Source organism: Leopardus geoffroyi, chromosome B2, assembly GCF_018350155.1.
Source record: "Leopardus geoffroyi isolate Oge1 chromosome B2, O.geoffroyi_Oge1_pat1.0, whole genome shotgun sequence".
NCBI lineage: Eukaryota > Metazoa > Chordata > Mammalia > Carnivora > Felidae > Leopardus > Leopardus geoffroyi.
Genome location: NC_059332.1, coordinates 2,845,733 through 2,865,739, shown reverse-complemented (window position 1 = coordinate 2,865,739; position 20,007 = coordinate 2,845,733). Strand labels below are relative to the sequence as shown.

The following is a 20,007-nucleotide window of genomic DNA, read 5'->3' as shown; positions in this document are numbered from 1 at the left end:
ACCGAGCCCTTCCCTCCTCCGTGTCGGGGTCCCGGCAGGGCTCCTCTTCGGGCACAGCCTCCTGTGCCCAAGCCTCAACATCCAGTTGTCCACCTGCCTGGGTCTGGAGCCATTTTCTGGCTCCAATGACAATTCGTGGGCGCTCTTCCGTGTTGAAAAGGGTGAGCAGAAGCTGCTTACCGTCGACCCAGGCAGGACGGGGGGTCTGGACCAGGGACTCTAGGAGTTCTGTCCTCACCTGCGGCTTCTCAGATCGGGCGGGTGTGGTGTTTGCAGTTGATGAGGTCAGTAGTGAACTGTCGGTAGCAGAAAACCGATCCTCCCTCTTTTGGGGTCTTAACGGGACCTATATTCTCTGTGGACCCCTTGTTTCCCGTAACAGCAACTGCATTGCCGTTGGGGGTCCTGGAGCTTGAGCCACAGACCCAAGCACCGGTTCGGGTGACCCTGGGAGGGGTGGGCTAGCCGCTGGTGGAGGCGAAACTGATGGAGGTGGACTGTCGGGCAGGTGAGGTTCCCCTCTCTCGAGTGGTGGGGCATAGAGGGCATATGGTGGTGGAAATGGAAGGGCTTCTGAATTTTCTGGGAGGATGGGGGGCGTTTTTTCCTGCTGTGAGGTCTTCTTCTCGGCCTGTGCCACCAAGACCCTACATTGTCCCTTACTATTAATGCAGAACCGGACCCAAGGAGGCTGGACTTGGGCTGTTTCCAGCCACTGATCAATGTATGGGAATTGATCCGAGGGGCCAGGGTCTCCAGTAACCACTTTATAAACAGCTCGGACCGTGGGGACATCTAGGGTGCCCTCAGAGGCCAGCCTGCACCGAACGTGGGCCATCCTAATTCACAGACGGTGCAGAATTTCCCAGGGATCAGTCTTATCCCATAGTCTCCCGAGAACGCCTTCTTGATCACGCAGTCCAGCATAGTCGGCTTTGAGGAGCCCGCTCCCATGATGGTCTCCGGGGAGGCGGTCTGGACCCTCCCAGGTACAGTGTCACAAGACAGGAGGATACTGTCCCTTCGTCCGCCTGGCTGCTGGGATTTGGGCGCCTCTTAGCTTTGGCAGGTCAGTATTTTGGATCAGGTGTGTCGGGAGGGACAGCGTCCCCTGGGCCCTGATGCTGCCTTCAGCAGGAGGAAATGGAAAGAGGTCTCCAGGGAACCGCGGGTTAGGACTCATTCAGTCTCTGTGGCCAGCGCGGGGGAAATGTTTAAAGCGTTGAGAGAAAAAACTACCGGTGTGGGATTCCATATGCAGTGAAACTATCCTCCGGAGTGAAGAAGGGATTTCTCCCGCAAGCAGAAGTAGAAGGGATCCCGTGTCATAGACGGGCCTTGCGAGAAACGTTACAAAGAAGTAAGGCAGAGAGAAGGCGAACGAGTCGGTGAGGAAACTGAAATCAAGGTAGACTGAGGGAGGCTGTGTTCCGGGGCCCGGTGGGCACCCTCTGGGGCTCTGGAGGCTTGGGTGGGGGTGGGGGCGGGGAGAGGTCCAGTGACCGCCTGGGCCTCAGGGAATGAGGCTTCCTCCCTAGAGGCTATGGGCCCAGACTCCAAATCTCGTGGGCCCGGTCCTGTGCTGGGGGCACGGATCTGTTTTGCCGGGATCCACGTCGTTCGCACCAATCGGTCACCTTCCTCCTCTGCAGCGTCTTCCTAACCTCGATCTAGCCGCCGAGTGGCCCAGCCTGCCTTCGAGAGAAGGAAAGACTCCGATGCAGTGGCTGGAATGAAGGCTGGCGGAACAGGCCACTGTGGCATAAGGATTGTTTTGAGCCGAAGGCAGTGGAGAAGCCGCAGATACAAGAGGCTCTCTGCACTGCCCCCCCGCCCCGTTCTCCACCCCCCCCTCCCGGCCACCCCCATGTGCCTAAAAGCCAGGCAGAAGTTTACAAAGTTGTCCGTCTTCCCCTCCGTGCTGGGAAACACAAAAGGTGTCGACCCTTGTCAGGGAGAAGGCAGGGACAGAGCTGTGTCCCAAACGTCCGCTGGCTTACCGTGAGCGACCCGGTCACCTCCCCTGCCGCCCCTTCCCCCCCCCCCCCCACTCTTTTCTCGCGTCTTCAGCGGCGGGTGGGATTGGGATTTGGGCGGAGCTCCTCGTCCTGCGGGTACGCGTCAGGCGTGCACGTTAGTAAACGATTTCTTTTGCGCTGCTGTTGTTACCGAGTTACTGAGACCGGAGGGCTGGAGAGAGAATTGCTTCTCCTCCCCGACAAGGGTGATGGCCCCCACGCCCTGCGCGTCCCGGGGCCGGGAAAGCAGTTTCCGAGAGGCCGGTGCGGGATCTGGTGCCACACACAGCGCGAGGACAGCCGCGCAGGGGCCGCGGGAACCGGGCGCAGGGGACACCTGTTGCGGCCACCACCGCGCGAGCCAGCAGGAGCCGGGCGCATGGACAGCGGCCACCACCGCGCGGGCAGCGGGAGCGGGGCGCAGGGCGCAGCGGGGGGGGGCCCGGCTCACCCCGGTTGCCAGGCGAAGGGGCGGCGCGCGGGCGGGGCGGTCAGCCCGGCGTCTGTGTGCCTTCCTCCCCCGGCCAGCGGGCAGCCGAGCCCAGAGCAGCTCCCGGGTGCGCGTCTGCGCTCCCGTTGCCGAGCAAGCCGCTCGGGCCGCCGCGCCACCTGCTTCCCGGAGAAGGCGGCCCGGCAGCGACCGAGGCGGGAGCGGGGGGGTGGGAGGCGGGGGGTGGGCGCGGACAGGGGCGGGAGAGGCGAGGGGCAGCCCGGCGAAGGGGCTGCTCCTTCACGTGATAAGACGTAAGAGCGGGACGCCTCCCGCGGAGCGGAGTGGCGCAGCGGAAGCGTGCTGGGCCCGTAACCCAGAGGTCGATGGGTCGAAACTATCCTCTGCTAACTGGACCTTTTGGTGGAAAATGTGCGTTCGGGCTCATAGTAGTCACCTCGGACATAGTACCTGATTTCTAGAAACGGGTGGTATGTTCATCCTTTCTCCTTCAAATGATAGCATGACTCTCTCCTGGCTCGTTTCAGAGCAGAGGCAAATCTTACTCGAGGAGGGAGAAGGGGAAGGGGACAGGTGCCGAGCTTTACTTTTTTGCCCAGGCCGCTGGTTACTGCCAACCTGCCTTTTTCCTTGGGTGGGGTTTTCTGCTTCTTTCGCTCGCGTGTCTGTTCCTGCGCACGATTTTATGACACTCATTTCGAGTCCACCGTAATGGGCTGCAAATTCTTCTCTGAAGCAATGTTATGTGCCGGAACCGGGAAGGTGTCTTATCGCCTCTCCTTGTCCATACGTGCGCAAACCAGATTCACGGGAACGTTAGGAGAAACACAAGAAGCAAAGAAGTTAGATGTGAAATGGTAGAAAACACTGGAATCCACTAGAATAAAACATTCCAAATGGACACCAAATTCCATGGACAAACGAGGAAGCAAAATAGTCCTTCTGACACATGTGCAGAAGACAAATTTTACAAAGAAAATTACTAATCGAAATACTTTTAATGTGTGCCTGGGTTGTGACGAGGGGACAGAGACTCTTCTGAACAGCGGGACCCCCACAGGGCAAGACAGCCGAAGGGAAAGTTCGAGTAATCATGTTCATACAGGAAGGAGTTCAGTGGTGAAGACGTTCCTGTTGGGCAAGACCAGTCCTCTTCGACGTATTCTGCTTGTTTGGCCCCTAAAAGCATTTTCACCTTGAATGTCCAGCCAGAGTGAGGAACACGTACACACGCAGTATTAGTCACAGATGGCCAGGGAAGCTGGTGACGTAAAAGGGTAGAACGGGCGTAAAGGAAAATGGAAGAACGTTTCTCTGTACTTTCTGGTAAGCCTTTACCTTTCGAAAGCTACATTTGCGAAGGTTCTACAGTTTCAAAAATTAATATGAAATCAACAAGAATGGGCAGGGGAGGGATGAAAACCCAAAACTGAAAGCCAATGAGCTGAATTCTTTTTTTTTTTTTAAATATTTTTAATGTTTACTTATTTTTGAGAGAGAGAGAGAGAGAGAGAGAGAGGCAAAGAGGGAGACACAGAATGTGAAGAGGCTCCAGGCTCTGAGCCGGCAGCACAGAGCCCCACGCGGGGCTCGCACCCACGAACCGGGAGATCGTGACCTGAGCTGCAGTCGATGCCTAACGACTGAGCCCCCCGGGCGACCCCGGAAGACTCTTGTTTAAAATAGAATACTTGACACTGTGATGCGGCCTCGGCACCTCGTGCTGGTCTCCAGGCGCCAGCTGTGGAGAAATCCTTTCCCCCCCAGGCTCCTCATTTTCCTTCCCCCCATCCCGCCCCGCCTCAGCTCTGCACCTGCCGCTCACACCTCTGCCCGCCGCTCACACCTGCGCCCACCACTCGCACCTGCGCCCCCTCCCCCGCTCACACCTGCGCCCCCTCACACCTGTGCTCTCCACGCTCGTCTCCACCCACCGCTCACACTTGCGCCCCTCCCCCCGCTCACACCTGCGCCCACCACTCGCACCTGCGCCCCCTCCCCCGCTCACACCTGCGCCCCCTCACACCTGTGCTCTCCACTCTCGTCTCCACCCACCGCTCACACTTGCGCCCCTCCCCCCGCTCACACCTGCGCCCAACGCTCACACCTGCGCCCACCACTCGCACCTGCGCCCCCTCCCCCGCTCACACCTGCGCCCCCCCACACCTGTGCTCTCCACTCTCGTCTCCACCCACCGCTCACACCTGTGCCCGCCGCTCACACCTGCGCCCACCACTCGCACCTGCGCCCCCTCCCCCGCTCACACCTGCGCCCCCTCACACCTGTGCTCTCCACTCTCGTCTCCACCCACCGCTCACACTTGCGCCCCTCCCCCCGCTCACACCTGCGCCCAACGCTCACACCTGCGCCCACCACTCGCACCTGCGCCCCCTCCCCCGCTCACACCTGCGCCCCCCCACACCTGTGCTCTCCACTCTCGTCTCCACCCACCGCTCACACCTGTGCCCGCCGCTCACACCTGCGCCCACCACTCGCACCTGCGCCCCCTCCCCCGCTCACACCTGCGCCCCCTCACACCTGTGCTCTCCACTCTCGTCTCCACCCACCGCTCACACTTGCGCCCCTCCCCCCGCTCACACCTGCGCCCACCACTCACACCTGCGCCCCCTCCCCCGCTCACACCTGCGCCCACCACTCGCACCTGCGCCCCCTCACACCTGTGCTCTCCACTCTCGTCTCCACCCACCGCTCACACTTGCGCCCCTCCCCCCGCTCACACCTGTGCCCAACGCTCACACCTGCGCCCACCACTCGCACCTGCGCCCCCTCCCCCGCTCACACCTGCGCCCCCCCACACCTGTGCTCTCCACTCTCGTCTCCACCCACCGCTCACACTTGCGCCCCTCCCCCTGCTCACACCTGTGCCCACCTCTCTCACCTGCGCCTGCTACTCATCCCTCCTCCTGGGCGTCATGGTTCTTCCCGAGGCTTCTTCCGCTGCCTTGATCCGGGCTTCGGCTTCGCTGCTCCCAGTAGGTTTCCTCGGCACCCCAATTGCCCCCATCGGACCCGCACATAGTTTGCTCCTTTAACGGCATCCTCCCTCCCGCCCGCCAGGAAGCTCCCAGCGCGGGACCGTCCTGCCGCCTTGCGCTCCGTGGGGTCCCCGCCGCCGTCCAGCGCAGCGTCCAGGTCAGCTGTGCCCGGAGCAGGCGCCGCAGCGCACCCTGTCCCCATCCTCACCGGAGCCGGGTGGCTCACCCCCCTTGTGTCCCAAATCTGCTGTGTGTCTTCCCGAATGTCTCCTTAATCCCCCCCCTCCCCATCCCATCTGACCCCCAACGTCCTTGCTCCTGAGGGCTGGGCTGTGATTAAAGGCAGACGAGGTCCTGCTTTGCGTGGCCGCGACCGAGTTCACCTGCAGAAAAGGTCCAGCTCGCTGCACTCCCGGCGCTTGGCCTCATCCGCGCTCGTCTTCCCGGACTCAGTGATACACTTTGGGCGGACGCTGTGGGGCCCCCGCCCTCGGCTGCCGCGGCCGCACCTTGAACGAGTCCCTGTCTGTGGAAACGGGCCGAGCGTTTTGGGAGCTCAGCCGCAGGAAGCCAGGCTGCGCGCTGAACTTGCTGGAGGTTCTCCGGCCCTTCCGGCCCCGGGCTCCGCTTCCGATGCCTCCAGCTCAGAGCGAACCTTCCCGGATTCCCCACGGAGATCCTGTGATTCACGCGAATTACACCCACCCTCGTGTGATCCCAGGATGTGGAGCTGCCACCCAGTTTGTAAGTCTCTTGCTGCTACCGGGCGAGGTAGGTGCGGTCCTGCTGAAGGACAGGGCGCTGTCAGACCGTCGATGCAGTTTTCCAGGCATCTCAGAAAGAGCGCAGACGACGCTCTGGTTTATTTTGCAAGCAGCCAGAGAAGAGTGGGGGGAATCAGACGAAGGAACAGGGAATAGTGGAGCAGAGGAAAACAGGGTCAGACTGCCCTTGGGGTGCAGATCGTGTCCCCGGAGACGGAGCCCTGGGCCCGATTCGTGCAGACCGTGAGCTGTATCATGCCAGACGCCCTCAGACAGATGCTCCAGACTTTGACGACCGCCGTCGTTATTTTCTGCATCCCTTCAAAGCCTGCCAGGCTCGCCAAGGAGACCCTGTTGTGTTCAAGGGCACCGGTGTCTTTGCCCTGAGGTAGGTAATGAGGCAGAGACCCACAGGACTTGGGACCCAGCTCCCGAGGCTTCTCTCCAGGCTGATGAAGCGACTTAGCCCTCAGCTCTTTACCAGAAGCTGGAAATTAAAAATGAAACATTATTGGAATCTCCAGCACCCCTCCCCTTTATCTTCCCATTCCCCCGTACCTGGAAATTTCAATAACCCAAGGGAAGAATGCTTAAGGGAATTAAAATGTATGAAAAGAAACTCTAAACAGAAAATTTTTAGCATTGTCAGAAGTATTCCGAGAGGGAAATAGATACATTTAAAAATGGAGACAAGGCAATTAACATGCAACAAAGCTAATATTTCCATCCAGCAAGTGAAGGTGATTTTAAAATAAATTGTGATGGTGTAACTAACTTGACCTATGGAAGAAAACAAAGATGGACGTTTACTCTCAACCATGTTAAAAATCAAGTTCCAGATAGACTCGTGACTTAGATACAAAATATAAATTAATAAAATACGTAGTTGCAATTAATAAGACAACTCAGAAAAAAACTTCCTTGGAAACTATTGGATATTTAAGCGACGAAGGTTTAAAACAATACTCTTCAATAAAAGTTTACGAAATCATAATAAAACACCTTAACTCAAATGTACGTAAACAGAAGGGGAAATCCACCTGAAAATTAGCAATGAACCAGTCAGAGACGATGTAAAAGGGCTGCTTTGGTCTATGACTTCATTGTTTGAACCAAGAACAGTTTCAAGCAATTTTAATTCTGTATTTTTGTGCTTTCACACGTTGTTTTCCAGCGCTCTTCTAAAATATTTCCTCATAAACTTAAATCACTCCCAAGAATGTAACTTCTAGCATATGGTAAAATTAAGAAAGAATCCAATCAATGATTGAATACTGTTCATTGGAAACTAAAAGCTTTAACGATCTAGGATTTTCTAAAAATATACTTGGTGAAATAAGTAAGCCAGAGAAAGACAAATACCTTATGATCTCATTTATATGTGAGATCTAAAACAAACCTGAAACTAATATGATGTTCTATATTATTTATACCTCAATTCAAAAAATATGGCATGCTTTTAAGTTGAAAGTGCTCATGAATTCTTTTAAAAATATTTCTGTTCTATATCTGCCACAGAATTTTATCCCAATATATTGCATTTTTGTGCTTAAAGGCTGTGGTTAATGACCCAATTATCCTAGTCTAAAACAAAATCATATAAAAATTGAGGTATGATTTTTAGTTATTTCAGGTGTGTAAGTCTCTCTACTTTAAATGTTTTTCTTCTTGTTTGAGCAGCCATTAAACGTAATAGCATGCAACCAAACATTAAACCTACTTTTTCATAAGTACAGGATATGAAAAATAATATTATACTGGAACTTCATGAAACTGATGGGGCTTCCTTCCCTTCCCTCTCCCCCCTCTTACAGTCACGTGTCTGCGGATGAAATGGAATGGAACAGAGCGGAATAGAAACGGTTTGGAAAAGATAGTAAAACGAACAGTAGTTCATAGAAAGGTGGGGATCAAATTGAAAAGGAAACCCTAAGGTCCCACCGAGATTTGAACTCGGATCGCTGGATTCAGAGTCCAGAGTGCTGACCATTACACCATGGGGCCCACCTAGCCACCCTGCCCCCTAATTTGGTGACATAGTTCTTCTTGCCCAAGTCCCCTGCTCTATAAGCACAGGTGACTTTTCCTCCTCCGGGATGGAGTCGTGGACGTTCACATCTCCTACCCCAGGGTCTTAACTGGAAAACACCGGCTTCCAAACGTCAGGAACCCTCCCCCCCCCCTTTTACCTGCGTATTCCCCCCAAGCGGTTCCGGAACGGGGTGCTCCGGGCCCCTAAATAGGAGCACAGGTGAGGTCGTGACCCGGGCCGAGCCGTCACCGAGGTTCAGGTTTTGTGACAGGTGTTTGTATTGTTACCTCACGTGAGGCTCACACGCGCCCTGGGAGGTGGGGACACCTGAGGCCGAGGCCTGCGGTCCTTCACTCCGCTTGCTTATCAAGGCTGATTTCCTTCTGCGGGCCCTGCACTTGCGCGGGGGACCGGGGACGGGACAGGAGGTGGGTCCCTGCGGCCCTGGGGCACCTGTGTGTGTGTGTTGGGGGGGTGGACTGGGGACGGGGAGGGAGGAGGGTCCCTGCGACCCTGGAGCATCTGTGTGTGTGGGGTCCGGTGGCGGGAGGGAGGTCCCTGCGACTCCGGCACCAGCCCCGCGCCCTCCAGTCCTCTCCCCGACGGAAAGCGGGTGTGGGAGGCCATCGAACGCACGTGACTCGGGGAATGCGTGTCGTGGGGCGCGCCCTGGACACAGCGGAGTAGCGTACGGACCTGGCACCTGCTGCAGCGACACGGGGGCCTCCCGCCCGCCGCCGCCCTTTCGTTGGCTGCGTGCGCGCTCTGGGTGCTTTCCCAGGATGCGGAGCCTGTGGGCGCGGGACAGCCCGGCCGGGCTGCCCCCCGGGATTTCAGGACCCGGAGCCCGTGGGCGCGGGGCCGCCGGGCCGGGCCGCCTCCCCAGATTAAAGGCTTCTGCGGCGAAGCGATGCGAGGACGGCGCGCCCCCTGGTGGACACAGACGGCAAAGCGCAACAAAGCGCCGCGAAACCAGGCCGCCCCCCAACCCCCCAACCCCGGAGGACCGAACCCCGCAACGCGCCGTTCTCCCTGTAAACACCGGGCTTCTTGCGGGGTCCCCTTGCAGAGCGAGTTTTGCAGGGTGGTTCTTTCTGGAAAGCGGGGCTGGGAATTTTCCAGAAGCCTAGAACAGGTGCAGGTCGTATTCGCGCAGAGTGGGTAGGAACTCCTCGGGACGGAGGGGGCAAATCCTCCGCGGGTCCTTCAGTCCGCCAAGACCTGGCGCAGATGAGGAAAAGGTCCCGCCAAAGAACACCTTTAGCCCTGCGCCGGGAAAGCCCCGACATTTCTCGTTCCTCCACGAAGGCAGCCAGAGGTGAACACACTGGTTCAATCACGGTTTCCAAAGGAAAAAAAGAATCCCAATGTCCTTGACCTTGGGAGGTTCAGGGAGGGCCCCTGACTTGAGCAGCAGCGGCTCCCCGTTTATCAGCACGTCTGTGCTCCTGCAGGGCGCCTCCTGGGGGTTTCCCTCCGCCGGCAGGTGAGCCGGCTGAGAGCCCGGGTGTGACCTGAGCGGGCGCCCAGCAAGGGCACCGTCCGGGAGCCTACGTCTCCGTCCTGCGCCCTCGGAGACGAGATCGGAGCACCCTCAGCCCAAGGCCGCTTCCCGTGCCCACTCCGAAGTCTTCAGCGAACGCACGATTAGTGCGCTCCGGAGGCGGGCCTCGGGGGCTGGGCAGGAATGCAGGGAAAGGGGCCTTTTTTCCCTGAAGTGAGTTCTTGCCCCAAACCGGCGAGAAACGGTGGTCCGACCCCCTCCTCCTCCCTTCAGCCACGGAGTGGCCTCATTAAGACCGCTCGTTGTGGACACTCATCTCCAGGGAGACTTCTGCTCCGGTCTGGGGGCAAATCTCTTTCTTAGAGGGCGTAGACTCGGGATCATGGAAGGAAAAGGAGTGAGAAGGAACCAGGTATGGGTTCTGGGATGCGTGAGTCAGTCCGGGTGCACGGCCACTACCAGGGCCCGTGGGACCCAGACCTCAAAGCTGAGCGGGCGTCAGGGCTGACCCCTCCCCCTCGCGCAGGAGGGAGGGTTCCTTGCACGAGGAATGGAACCCCGAGGCGGGATGAGAAGGGGAACACGGAGGAGGCACTGACGCCCGGGGCCAGGGAGCCAGCGGCGGCCCCAGGGAGAAGGGCTGCAGGGTGCAAGTTGGTTTTTGGAAAACACGAGGGCAGAGGGGGAGGGCGAAGACACTGAGTGGGTAGAAAACGAGAAGAGACGGGGGAAGAACGGAAAGAACAGAAATACTTTTACCCCGGCTGGTGACTAGAAGCTGACGCGGGACCCTGCGAGGGGCAGGAACAGTGACAGGCGGACGAGGCAGGAGATGCGGGCAGGTTAGGGTCGCGATCGTGCTGCGGCGAGAATTCTGCAAGCGACCAGCACGGGCGTCCACGCAGCACGACTCACGTGCAAGAAGGCATCTCGGAAGCGTGCAGCTCGCCGAGGGGAGGGGGTGGGGCGAGGGGGCCTGCAAGGGCTGGGGGCTGCGGGCAGGGGACCGTTCGCTCTGAGGGCCTGGGCTTGGTGAGAGCGTCCGATGGAGGAGGCCAAGCGCGGGGAGGGCGGACCCGCTCAGACCGGGTATTGATCACTTCTCAGCTCAGACCCCTTTTCCAGTCTCACAGTAACCTGGCCATTCCTCGTAAAACGGAAGTTCTTCTGTGTGCACAACCTCCTCTGTAGGAATCCAGCCAAGGGCACACGTGGGAGACACGAGTCCCGCCCCCCCCCCCCCCCCCAATCTGGATCTGGGAGCAGTTTACAGGATTGGAGACTGCTTCTTGTTGTGCGCGTTTCTCCGCGGGGTCTCGCTGGCGCGGGCGGGCTCTGGCTTCCGGTAATATTATTGGTCGTTAGGGCTTCGTATGGGCTGCCTTACAGGGGGAGAGGGTCGTTTTAAGAGAGATCACGGGAAGAAAAATAGAAAAAAAAAAAAAAAAAAAGAAATTGGCAAAGAGAAGCCAGGAAGGTCCCACCGAGATTTGAACTCGGATCGCTGGATTCAAAGTCCAGAGTGCTAACCATTACACCATGGGGCCGGCGGGTGCCGTTGCTTAGCAGGTATCCCTTGTGATAAATATTCATCACTGAGGCGCAGCATCCTAATCCCCAGGTTTTCATTTTTTTCCTCCTCCTCCTTCCCCCCCCCCCCAGTAAAGCTGTACCGCCCCCTGCAGGCACATTTTGGAAATGTGTGAGTGCTTTGGCTGTCTCCATGGCTGGGGGCACGAATGGAGGCCGAAGGCCTGACCTACTCAGGACAGTCTTCTACAAAGACTGGTCCTTAGGGCTGCGCGGCGTTGGTGGCACCACCTTCTATGCCCTTCATCCGGTTTTCAGGCGCCTTTTCTAACTGAAATTCCTGCTCCCACCTTTGCACCCGTCTGTCCATAGTGAATCGTCTCCTGGACATCTGGCAGGACGCTGTCGGACTTCGTTAGCGTTTTGAGGTTAATTCTGACGTGGGAAGTCAGTTTCTGGTCGGGGGTGTTGGGAGGCTCCCGGTTGGAATCCTAAGTCACCACAGGAGAAGTCTGACCGCTGTGAGGCCGCCGTACTGTTAAGTAGCCCGGACCCCGTGTCAGTGGTCTGGCCCACAGTGTCAACGCACAGGCGTGGGAATAAAGATGCCGCCAGGTGATTGTCGCCCTCCGCAGCTAGGCCGAGAGTCACCCCAAGTCGGTGAACTTCCACCTGAGGCTCCAGACATCTTGGAGCACATCCTGACCACAGAATCCACGAATATAACGAAATGTTTCTTATGGGACCAGATTTTGGGCTGGCTTCCTAAGCAGTCACGGTAACCAGAGAAACTTCTAGAAACAGGAATTTTCCCTGTGTACTCCCTCAGTATTGCCCGGTAGGATCGTCCTCAATTTGTCGTCACCATAAGTAATATGTTAATGAACATCAGCGTTCGTGTTTTCTTATGGGCCTATTTAAGAACTTGCGATAGGCCTCCCAACATGATGATTGTTTCCAAAATTGTTGGCCCTGGGGTCTGCAAGAGTGGGATGGAATTTGAAAAGTTAAAAATATGAAGTAGATGATTAAGGCTAAGAAGAACCCCCCCCCCCCAAAGACGCCCTCTAAGGGCCATGTATTGTTATATGAAGCGGAAAAAAGACATTTGTGGGTCATCACTCACGCAGCGTCGTTCCAGAGTCTGCCTGGTGCTGGGGGTATGGTGGAGAACGGGATTCCTCTGTTAGAAGTCACCTCTTTAGGGAGAGTTTTACAAGAATACCCTTCGCTGCCCTGGATCCAGATCCTAGCGCACGTGAGGCCATCGGCTCTCATTTTGCGGCGCTAATTTTCAACAGCTGCCTAGAGAACCTTCGGGTTTGTGAGGTTCTATGCAGGAAGTAAGTTGCACTACGAGGAAGAGGCAGACGTGGGAACCTCAAAACTTCTCCCCCCATGGCTCCCTTTGCTGTGCTCACACCAGCCTCTCTGGCTGTTCCAGAAGGTGCTAAGCAGGGAGCTGACTTGGGTACTTTGCACAGGTCCCTTCCCCCTGGAGTAGCTTCCCCTAGATGGTGTTTCTCTCTCCGCTTGACGTCAGTGATGTCCACCATCCCTGTCCGCCTACCCTCCTTCACGTCGTGCTCCTGGGTGGCTCCGTCAGTGGAGCGTTTGACCTTGACTCAGGTCACGATCTCACGGTTTGTGGCGTCGGGCTCTCCGCTGTCAGCGCTGTTAGTGAGGAACCTGCCTCAGGTCCTGACTCTCTGCCCCTCCCTTGCTCACTCTCGCTTTCTCTCAGAGAGACAAACATTGAAAAATTTTTGAAAAAAAAAGTTGTGACTCCCAACTCCCTAGCCACTTCCTTGCTTTATTTTATACAAACTACTTAGCCAGGAGCTGACGTAGAACAGATTTAATTAATTAGCTAATTTATTTGTCTGGCTCGCTCCTCCCCTCCATGTGCCACTTACACAGTAACTTCCGCAACCTTCTTTTCCCAGTGTTTCTCCAATGCCAGACTAGTGGCTTCCATATAAGAGAACGCTCTTATTTTATGATTAGATTAATTTTCTTTACGCTGGCTGATTGGATCACACAGAGGTCAAATTACTGGCTCTCCGATGATTTGTCTGACTTATAATTGGGATTTGCAATAATGCGTATACCTTTCTTACTCCCCTAGTGCACGATGCTTAATAATTTTCCTGTTACACACGTGGCCTGAAGCTCCACGGGCTGTTCGGACCTTTGTCACAGCTCCTGTTATGCCCAGCATTCGTGATCCCCAAAGACCACCAGGGAGCCGAGTCCGATGCAAAAGCAAAGAGGCTTTATTCGAGCTAGCTCGAGCTCAATCCCCTACTTGCACGAACGCAGCTGTGAGATACCCGAGAGAGCGGGTTTTAAAAGCACAAAGGTTTTATAGGGATCATGGCCTTAGCCGATTGGCTGGGGAAGGGTCGTGGCCTCAGCCGATTGGCTGCCAAAACGTGGTCCCAGATCAGCAATTATCAGCATCACCTGGAACTTGTTAAAAATGCAAATGTTGGGCCTGGTGGTCACAGACCCACTGAATCAGAAACTCTGGGGGTGGGGCTCAGCAATCTGTGTTTGAACAAGTCTTCCAGGAGATTCTGATGCACCTGAAGTGTAAGAAACACTGTGTCTGAGGCTCTCTAACATGTTTGGCCTCAGTGTATACAGAACATTTCTCACTGGTCACCTATTAACCATTGGCTGTCAGCCTTGCTGTGCTATATAAATACCTAGCACCAAACACCATCCCCAGAGACTCTGATTAATTGGTTTGGGGAGGGGTAAAATGCTCCCAGGTCATTCTAAGCCTGGGCAGGGTTGAGGGCTCCTGCCTCCAGCCCCTACCTGAGAGAAGCCCTCCCTCTTCTACTCACATTTTCCACGCCTCTCACACTCCCCTTCCTCCCACCTGAGACTTCGGAAGAATGCATCAATCGGCAGCCTGTTTTCTTAGAAAACATAAGTTACTCAAGGGGAGGAGGCGTGGTCTGAGGTTGGAGCAGGAACTTCTTTCTGCGGCCACGTCGGGGACACAGTCACTAGTCGGCCGGCCTAGGTCTGCTCTTTCGCTGTCTTATGTCTTGTCAACGTGAGCTGCGACAGACTGAAGCGGAAGTTCTTGTAGGAAAATGTGAGGTTAAAGGAAACCGATTTAGAAAAAAACTTGCACGAAAGAAGATGGGGACTGTTTCTATACTAAACACCAAAAAATAAAAACCGAAGAATTCTCTTCCTCCTGGCAATGGCCAATTAGAAAGAAGGACCTCCTGGATGGCAGAAGATAAGGCCCACTTCTCTCGTATGAAATAAAACCCTCTTCAACTTCTTTTCTATTTCTTCACGTAGAATATAAAGTCAAGCCTGCCCAGTGAGGCCCTGTCTGCACACCGTACTGCGTCCCATAAGGAGTTCTGTGCCAGTGTTCAAAGCTGCTACCCAGCAGTTTGTTTGCAGGTGATAAACACAGAGGAGTGTCATTAGATTTGTAAGGGGGTCTCCTAGGACCTCGGAACACGAGACATTGTTGCACAGCCTTCCAGCATTTATCTCCGAAGCGGGCACTTCTCATCCATTGGCTTCTTTGATCATAGGCTACAGACGCAACAATGTTGTATATGAAATCTTTCCTTTAAGCCGGTCATAAATTCTTCTGAGTTTCTTTTTTTTTTCTTTTTTTTTTTAATTTTTTTTTTTCAACGTTTATTTATTTTTGGGACAGAGAGAGACAGAGCATGAACGGGGGAGGGGCAGAGAGAGAGGGAGACACAGAATCGGAAACAGGCTCCAGGCTCTGAGCCATCAGCCCAGAGCCCGATGCGGGGCTCGAACTCACGGACTGCGAGATCGTGACCTGGCTGAAGTCGGACGCTTAACCGACTGCGCCACCCAGGCGCCCCTTGAGTTTCTTCTACTAGTTCCAAAATAGTGATACTTTCTTTTTCTCCTTCATGCTCGTGGAGCAAAGAGATCCTATGAATGCTGGACTAATTTAATAAGTAATTTGAGAGCCTGCTTCACTTAAATAACCATCTAGTTATATTGGCGTGTAGAATTTTGCATATTTCAGAATCTTACTTGATAAGCTCTTCACAATTCGTATTAGTTGCTTTATCCCAAAGGCCTGCCATTTTCAGAAGCCTGCGCGGAGTACGGAATGAAGCCTTTGGTATAACATTCCATCAGACTAATGGCTCGGGGCCATGAACTGCTCCCTTCTGCCTCCCCTTGTAGACTTTAGTCCCACCAACGATTACTGATTCCTTGAATGTGATACCCACTTTCCTACGTCTTCTGCCTAGAATGTTGTTTTGCATGATCCCCACCCCTACCGGTAATATCACCTGTCCTGTGCTGCTTGGGTTTTCCATACACATCTCTGCCAAGGCATTTATTATGTGTGTTTTATCTGTATTTGAGCAGAGGGATTCTTAGATTTATTTATTTGTTCGTTCATTCATTCATTTATGGGCAGTGCATGCCTGATTTAAAATTCGAAGAGCATAAAAGGGTTACAGTTGAAAAGATCCTCCCTGAATCGTTGGCAGTTTATCTAGTATCCTTCTAGAGGCATTTTACAATCATACAAACGTACGTATACAAAATTCTCTGCACGCTATCCTGTGCCTTACTTTTTGCACTAGCCAGTAACGGAGACCATCACATATCGATACCTGGAGAAGCCTAACAGTACCCAGTGGTTACAAATGTGGATTCTGAAGCTAGATCCTTTAAAAAGTATGTTTGCATTACTTATTGGCTGTGCAACCTCAGGCCATTTACTCAACCTCTCTGAATCCCCACTTTATAATCTATAAAACAGGCATAGTAGTAATTTCACTCATAAGGTTATTATAAAGATTAAAGGATGGAATTTATGTGAGGAATCTTTTAGGACCTCGTCTGGCACGTGGTAAGCAATACATATTAGCTACTGTTATTATGAAAAAGAGCATTTTATTTGTTTTTACCATCAGAATAATGCACTGTAACTTATCGCTTTGTTTTTGATCACTCAGATTGCTTCTAGTCTCTTGTACTATAAACTGGGCTGCTGAAAAACTCTGTACATATATGTCGTTTTGCACATTTTCACGAATAATACAATCCCAGAGGTGGTTTCTGGGTGTAAAAATAGATGCATTGTTTTGAAAGAGATTGTCAAATTTTCTTCCATGAAAGGATTACCAATTTTCAGGGCCCCCAGTGGTGACTGAGAATTAAGATCATGGAGTCTTACTCAGGAATTTCCATTTCTAACCCAATATACAATGATTGGCTTGTAGTGAGTATTAAAGGCGAAATAAAATGTTAGTTTAACTGGTTGGAAGGATTGGGAAATACAGTGGGGTTTTGGTAGCGGCAAGAAAGCATTTTAAAATCTGCTTTGGCATCTTTTTATCCTAGCAAAGTCACAAGACTACTCGCAAGGAGGTGGACACAGAAGACTTTTATTTGTCACTTTGCGTTGGTCTACTACTACAGAGATTTCTTTCAGAAACTGGAAAGAGGAATAGATAAAAATTACTGAAGTAATTTTTACTTCATTACTTTACTTTATTACTTTAATGCATTACTACCTTAATGCAACAGGGTGGCGGGGGACCATAAGTAGCAACTGGCCTGAGTGCAATTGATTTACTGGCTTTCCGGTAGCAAAATGCTTTACTACTGCCATAATGTGTTTTCACATTGGTTATTCCACGTGACTCTAACACAGACAAAGATACCGGCAAGAAGACAAAGGAACATTGCGTGACTAAGAGCTGCAACCTTCCTTTAGACCTCTCATTGTCATCTCCGAGTTATTCCCATTTTACAGAGGGAAGACGTGAAGATCTGTACCTTATGCAATTTGCTGCAAGACACAGCAAGAACTGGCCCGATGGGGCCAAGAGCCCAGCATGGTGCTAGGAACACAGTTAATGCCCAATAAATCTGAAGAAATGAGGGGTTACTGTAGAAGGATGATAAAAGCAAAGGCCTTCATTGACACTTTCCTTTCCTTTCTCATCAGGGCAGGGATTATGCCCTAAAAGAGGCAGCCAATCCTACCAAAAGCGAGGACTCAAATTTGGCAGCTTAAATTCCATTCACGTTATTATTATTATTATTATTATTATTATTATTATTATTTGGCTGTGTGGCCTTGGGTAAGTGAGTTGTTTTGCTTTACTTGAGAAAGGGAGGTGACCGTGCCCACTTCACAGAGCTGCTCTGAGGAGTTAACACGCGCTGAGCACTGCACCTGCCATATTGGACGCCGTGCATCTGCTGGCGGTGTGTCCATCCTGCAGCTCAGTACTCGGAGCCGGGCAAGGGGGGGAGCTGGAGCGAGAGCCCGGAGTTTCCGCTCCTACCCAGGGAGCCCAAGAACTTCGCTGTACCTTGTGCCCACATGTGCAGAATGGCGCATAGCACGTGGAGGCCCCCATTCACGGACTCATCTCCTTTTCTTGCTTTAAATATCTAAAGCTGAGCCCTTAGGGCTCTAGTCCCTGCGAGGGCACCACGAAGACTGCCTTACCTCCGCCCAAGACGACCTCGGAGACTCAACGTAAGCTTGAGCACCCACCTCCCCCTCCTCCACCTTTGGAACGAGGAAGTGGGATAAATTGTGAGGCTTTCCCGCCTGTGTTCCTCTAGTTTCCACTTGGTCCGCAGAGTTCAAGCAAAAGGCTGGCCTCACTCCACTCTCCTTTCCCTTCAGTGCTCCAGGTTGTGACTTTTGTCCTTGGGGTTTCCGCTTATACGGCCACAATCAGGTGTAGACATGGCAAGCGCGGGAACGCACAGGGAAGGGTGGTGCTAAGCGCCACCACAACACTGCAGTCACGTCCAGGGCACCACCAAGCCCGTCACCCAGTCAACATGGCAGCGTCAAACCCACCTCCAGCCTCCTGGAGGAGAAGACCCGAAAGGTGCTTAAGGTGTCCCTGGAAAACGTGATCGGGGACGCTGCCACCTACCCAGAACAACACCCGTTTCCCTAACAACAGTGCACCAGCTCTTCCTCAGCAAGTTTAAGTGGCTCTGAAAAGAGCCTTTGGGATTGGTTAACAGGACGCTTACTTGACAAGTCTACTTGGAGCTGGTGTACTTGGTGACGGCCTTGGTGCCCTCGGACACGGCGTGCTTGGCCAGCTCCCCGGGCAGCAGCAGGCGCACGGCCGTCTGGATCTCCCGGGACGTGATGGTCGAGCGCTTGTTGTAATGCGCCAGGCGCGACGCCTCGCCCGCGATGCGCTCGAAGATGTCGTTGACGAACGAGTTCATGATGCCCATGGCCTTGGACGAGATGCCGGTGTCGGGGTGCACCTGCTTCAGCACCTTGTACACGTACACCGAGTAGCTCTCCTTGCGGCTGCGCTTGCGCTTCTTGCCGTCCTTCTTCTGCGCCTTGGTCACCGCCTTCTTCGAGCCCTTCTTCGGGGCCGGGGCCGACTTGGCTGGCTCAGGCATGGTCGGGACGACACCGGACGCGCTCACAAAAAACGAAACTGTACGGCGGGTAAGACGCAGCTTGTCCGGTTTATATAGAAACCCTTATGCAAATAAGGTGTAAGTTACAGTCCTGGGTCTGATTGGTGGCTAGTCAACATGACGTCAGTAGTTAGCTCTGCCCAATCACAACGCGACACTCCCAAAACTGCATTCTCGTTGGAGAAAATAAAGCCACAAGCTTAGCCAATGCAAAGCCTTCTTTTTCGCGCCCAATCAGGGCTATAAAAAGTGCTGGTTGTGCGTTCGTTTCGCCAAGTGTCTCTGGAGTGTTTAGGTGGTCATGTCTGGACGCGGGAAGCAGGGCGGTAAGGCTCGCGCCAAGGCCAAGACGCGCTCGTCGCGGGCCGGGCTGCAGTTCCCGGTGGGCCGCGTGCACCGCCTGCTCCGCAAGGGCAACTACGCCGAGCGGGTGGGGGCCGGCGCGCCGGTGTACCTGGCGGCCGTGCTGGAGTACCTGACGGCCGAGATCCTGGAGCTGGCGGGCAACGCGGCCCGCGACAACAAGAAGACGCGCATCATCCCGCGCCACCTGCAGCTGGCCATCCGCAACGACGAGGAGCTCAACAAGCTGCTGGGCCGCGTCACCATCGCGCAGGGCGGCGTCCTGCCCAACATCCAGGCCGTGCTGCTGCCCAAGAAGACCGAGAGCCACCACAAGGCCAAGGGGAAATAGAATCCTGGATTAACTTGCTACAACGCCTCTCCCGCATGAACCAAAGGCTCTTTTAAGAGCCACCTACAGTTTCCTGTGAAGAACTGTACACGAAGTACCTTTTGTTCCTGGTAATTCTGAAACGTCATCAATCTCGCAACTTAATGTATTAAGCAAAAGCAATTGAGTAAAAAGTTCGACTTCCTAGTCTTAAAATTTTCAAATCACCGTCCTCTAACTTTTCATGTCATGCAAAGAACCTATCGTATGGACTTGCCACTTTCGAGTGAGAATTTCTGGATGTACATGCAGATGGGTAGACCCACCATAGGTTACTGGTGGTGGGGAAGTAGATAATCCTTAAGACAGGAATATGAGTAATTCTGCTAAATTATACACCATGCTTCATGTCCTTTGCAAAGCCAGTCTCTCCTCCCCCGTTAGTAAAACAAGACAGGTATCGTAATTTTGAATTTCCAAGTTAGAAAAATAAAGTATGCTGCAATGGAATTGGTTTGTATTCTCTGAAAATGAGAAGTTCGTGGAACAATGTTTCCCTATGAAGTTTCTAGTCTGTG

General features: G+C 53.8%; 2 protein-coding genes, 1 long non-coding RNA gene and 2 other non-coding genes across 5 annotated transcripts; 2 read left to right on the top strand and 3 right to left on the bottom strand.

Annotated features, from left to right (window-relative positions):
• Positions 1 to 6,314: 6,314 nt before the first annotated feature.
• LOC123609544 lies at positions 6,315 to 15,291 on the top strand. Its single transcript, XR_006717817.1, has 3 exons — positions 6,315 to 6,325; positions 14,911 to 14,930; positions 15,167 to 15,291. It is a non-coding gene; the product is annotated as an uncharacterized LOC123609544 (long non-coding RNA).
• Positions 8,162 to 8,233, bottom strand: TRNAQ-CUG. The gene has a single exon. It is a non-coding gene; the product is annotated as a tRNA-Gln (tRNA).
• On the bottom strand, positions 11,241 to 11,312 carry TRNAQ-UUG. The gene has a single exon. It is a non-coding gene; the product is annotated as a tRNA-Gln (tRNA).
• A 2,116-nt stretch (positions 15,292 to 17,407) lies between the features above and the next one.
• Positions 17,408 to 18,750, bottom strand: LOC123609491 (histone H2B type 1-C/E/F/G/I). The gene has a single exon (XM_045500572.1). The coding sequence runs from the start codon at positions 18,733 to 18,735 to the stop codon at positions 18,355 to 18,357; it is 381 nt and encodes a 126-aa protein (XP_045356528.1). The 5' UTR covers positions 18,736 to 18,750; the 3' UTR covers positions 17,408 to 18,354.
• Positions 18,751 to 19,042: 292 nt separating this feature from the next.
• Positions 19,043 to 19,516, top strand: LOC123609474 (histone H2A type 1-E). Its single transcript, XM_045500550.1, has one exon. The coding sequence runs from the start codon at positions 19,058 to 19,060 to the stop codon at positions 19,448 to 19,450; it is 393 nt and encodes a 130-aa protein (XP_045356506.1). The 5' UTR covers positions 19,043 to 19,057; the 3' UTR covers positions 19,451 to 19,516.
• Positions 19,517 to 20,007: the final 491 nt, after the last annotated feature.

What these genes read in the sequence shown, in the direction of transcription:
- LOC123609491 (XM_045500572.1), bottom strand. Translation starts at nt 18,735, where the DNA reads ATGCCTGAGCCAGCCAAGTCGGCCCCGGCCCCGAAGAAGGGCTCGAAG.
- LOC123609474 (XM_045500550.1), top strand. Translation starts at nt 19,058, where the DNA reads ATGTCTGGACGCGGGAAGCAGGGCGGTAAGGCTCGCGCCAAGGCCAAG.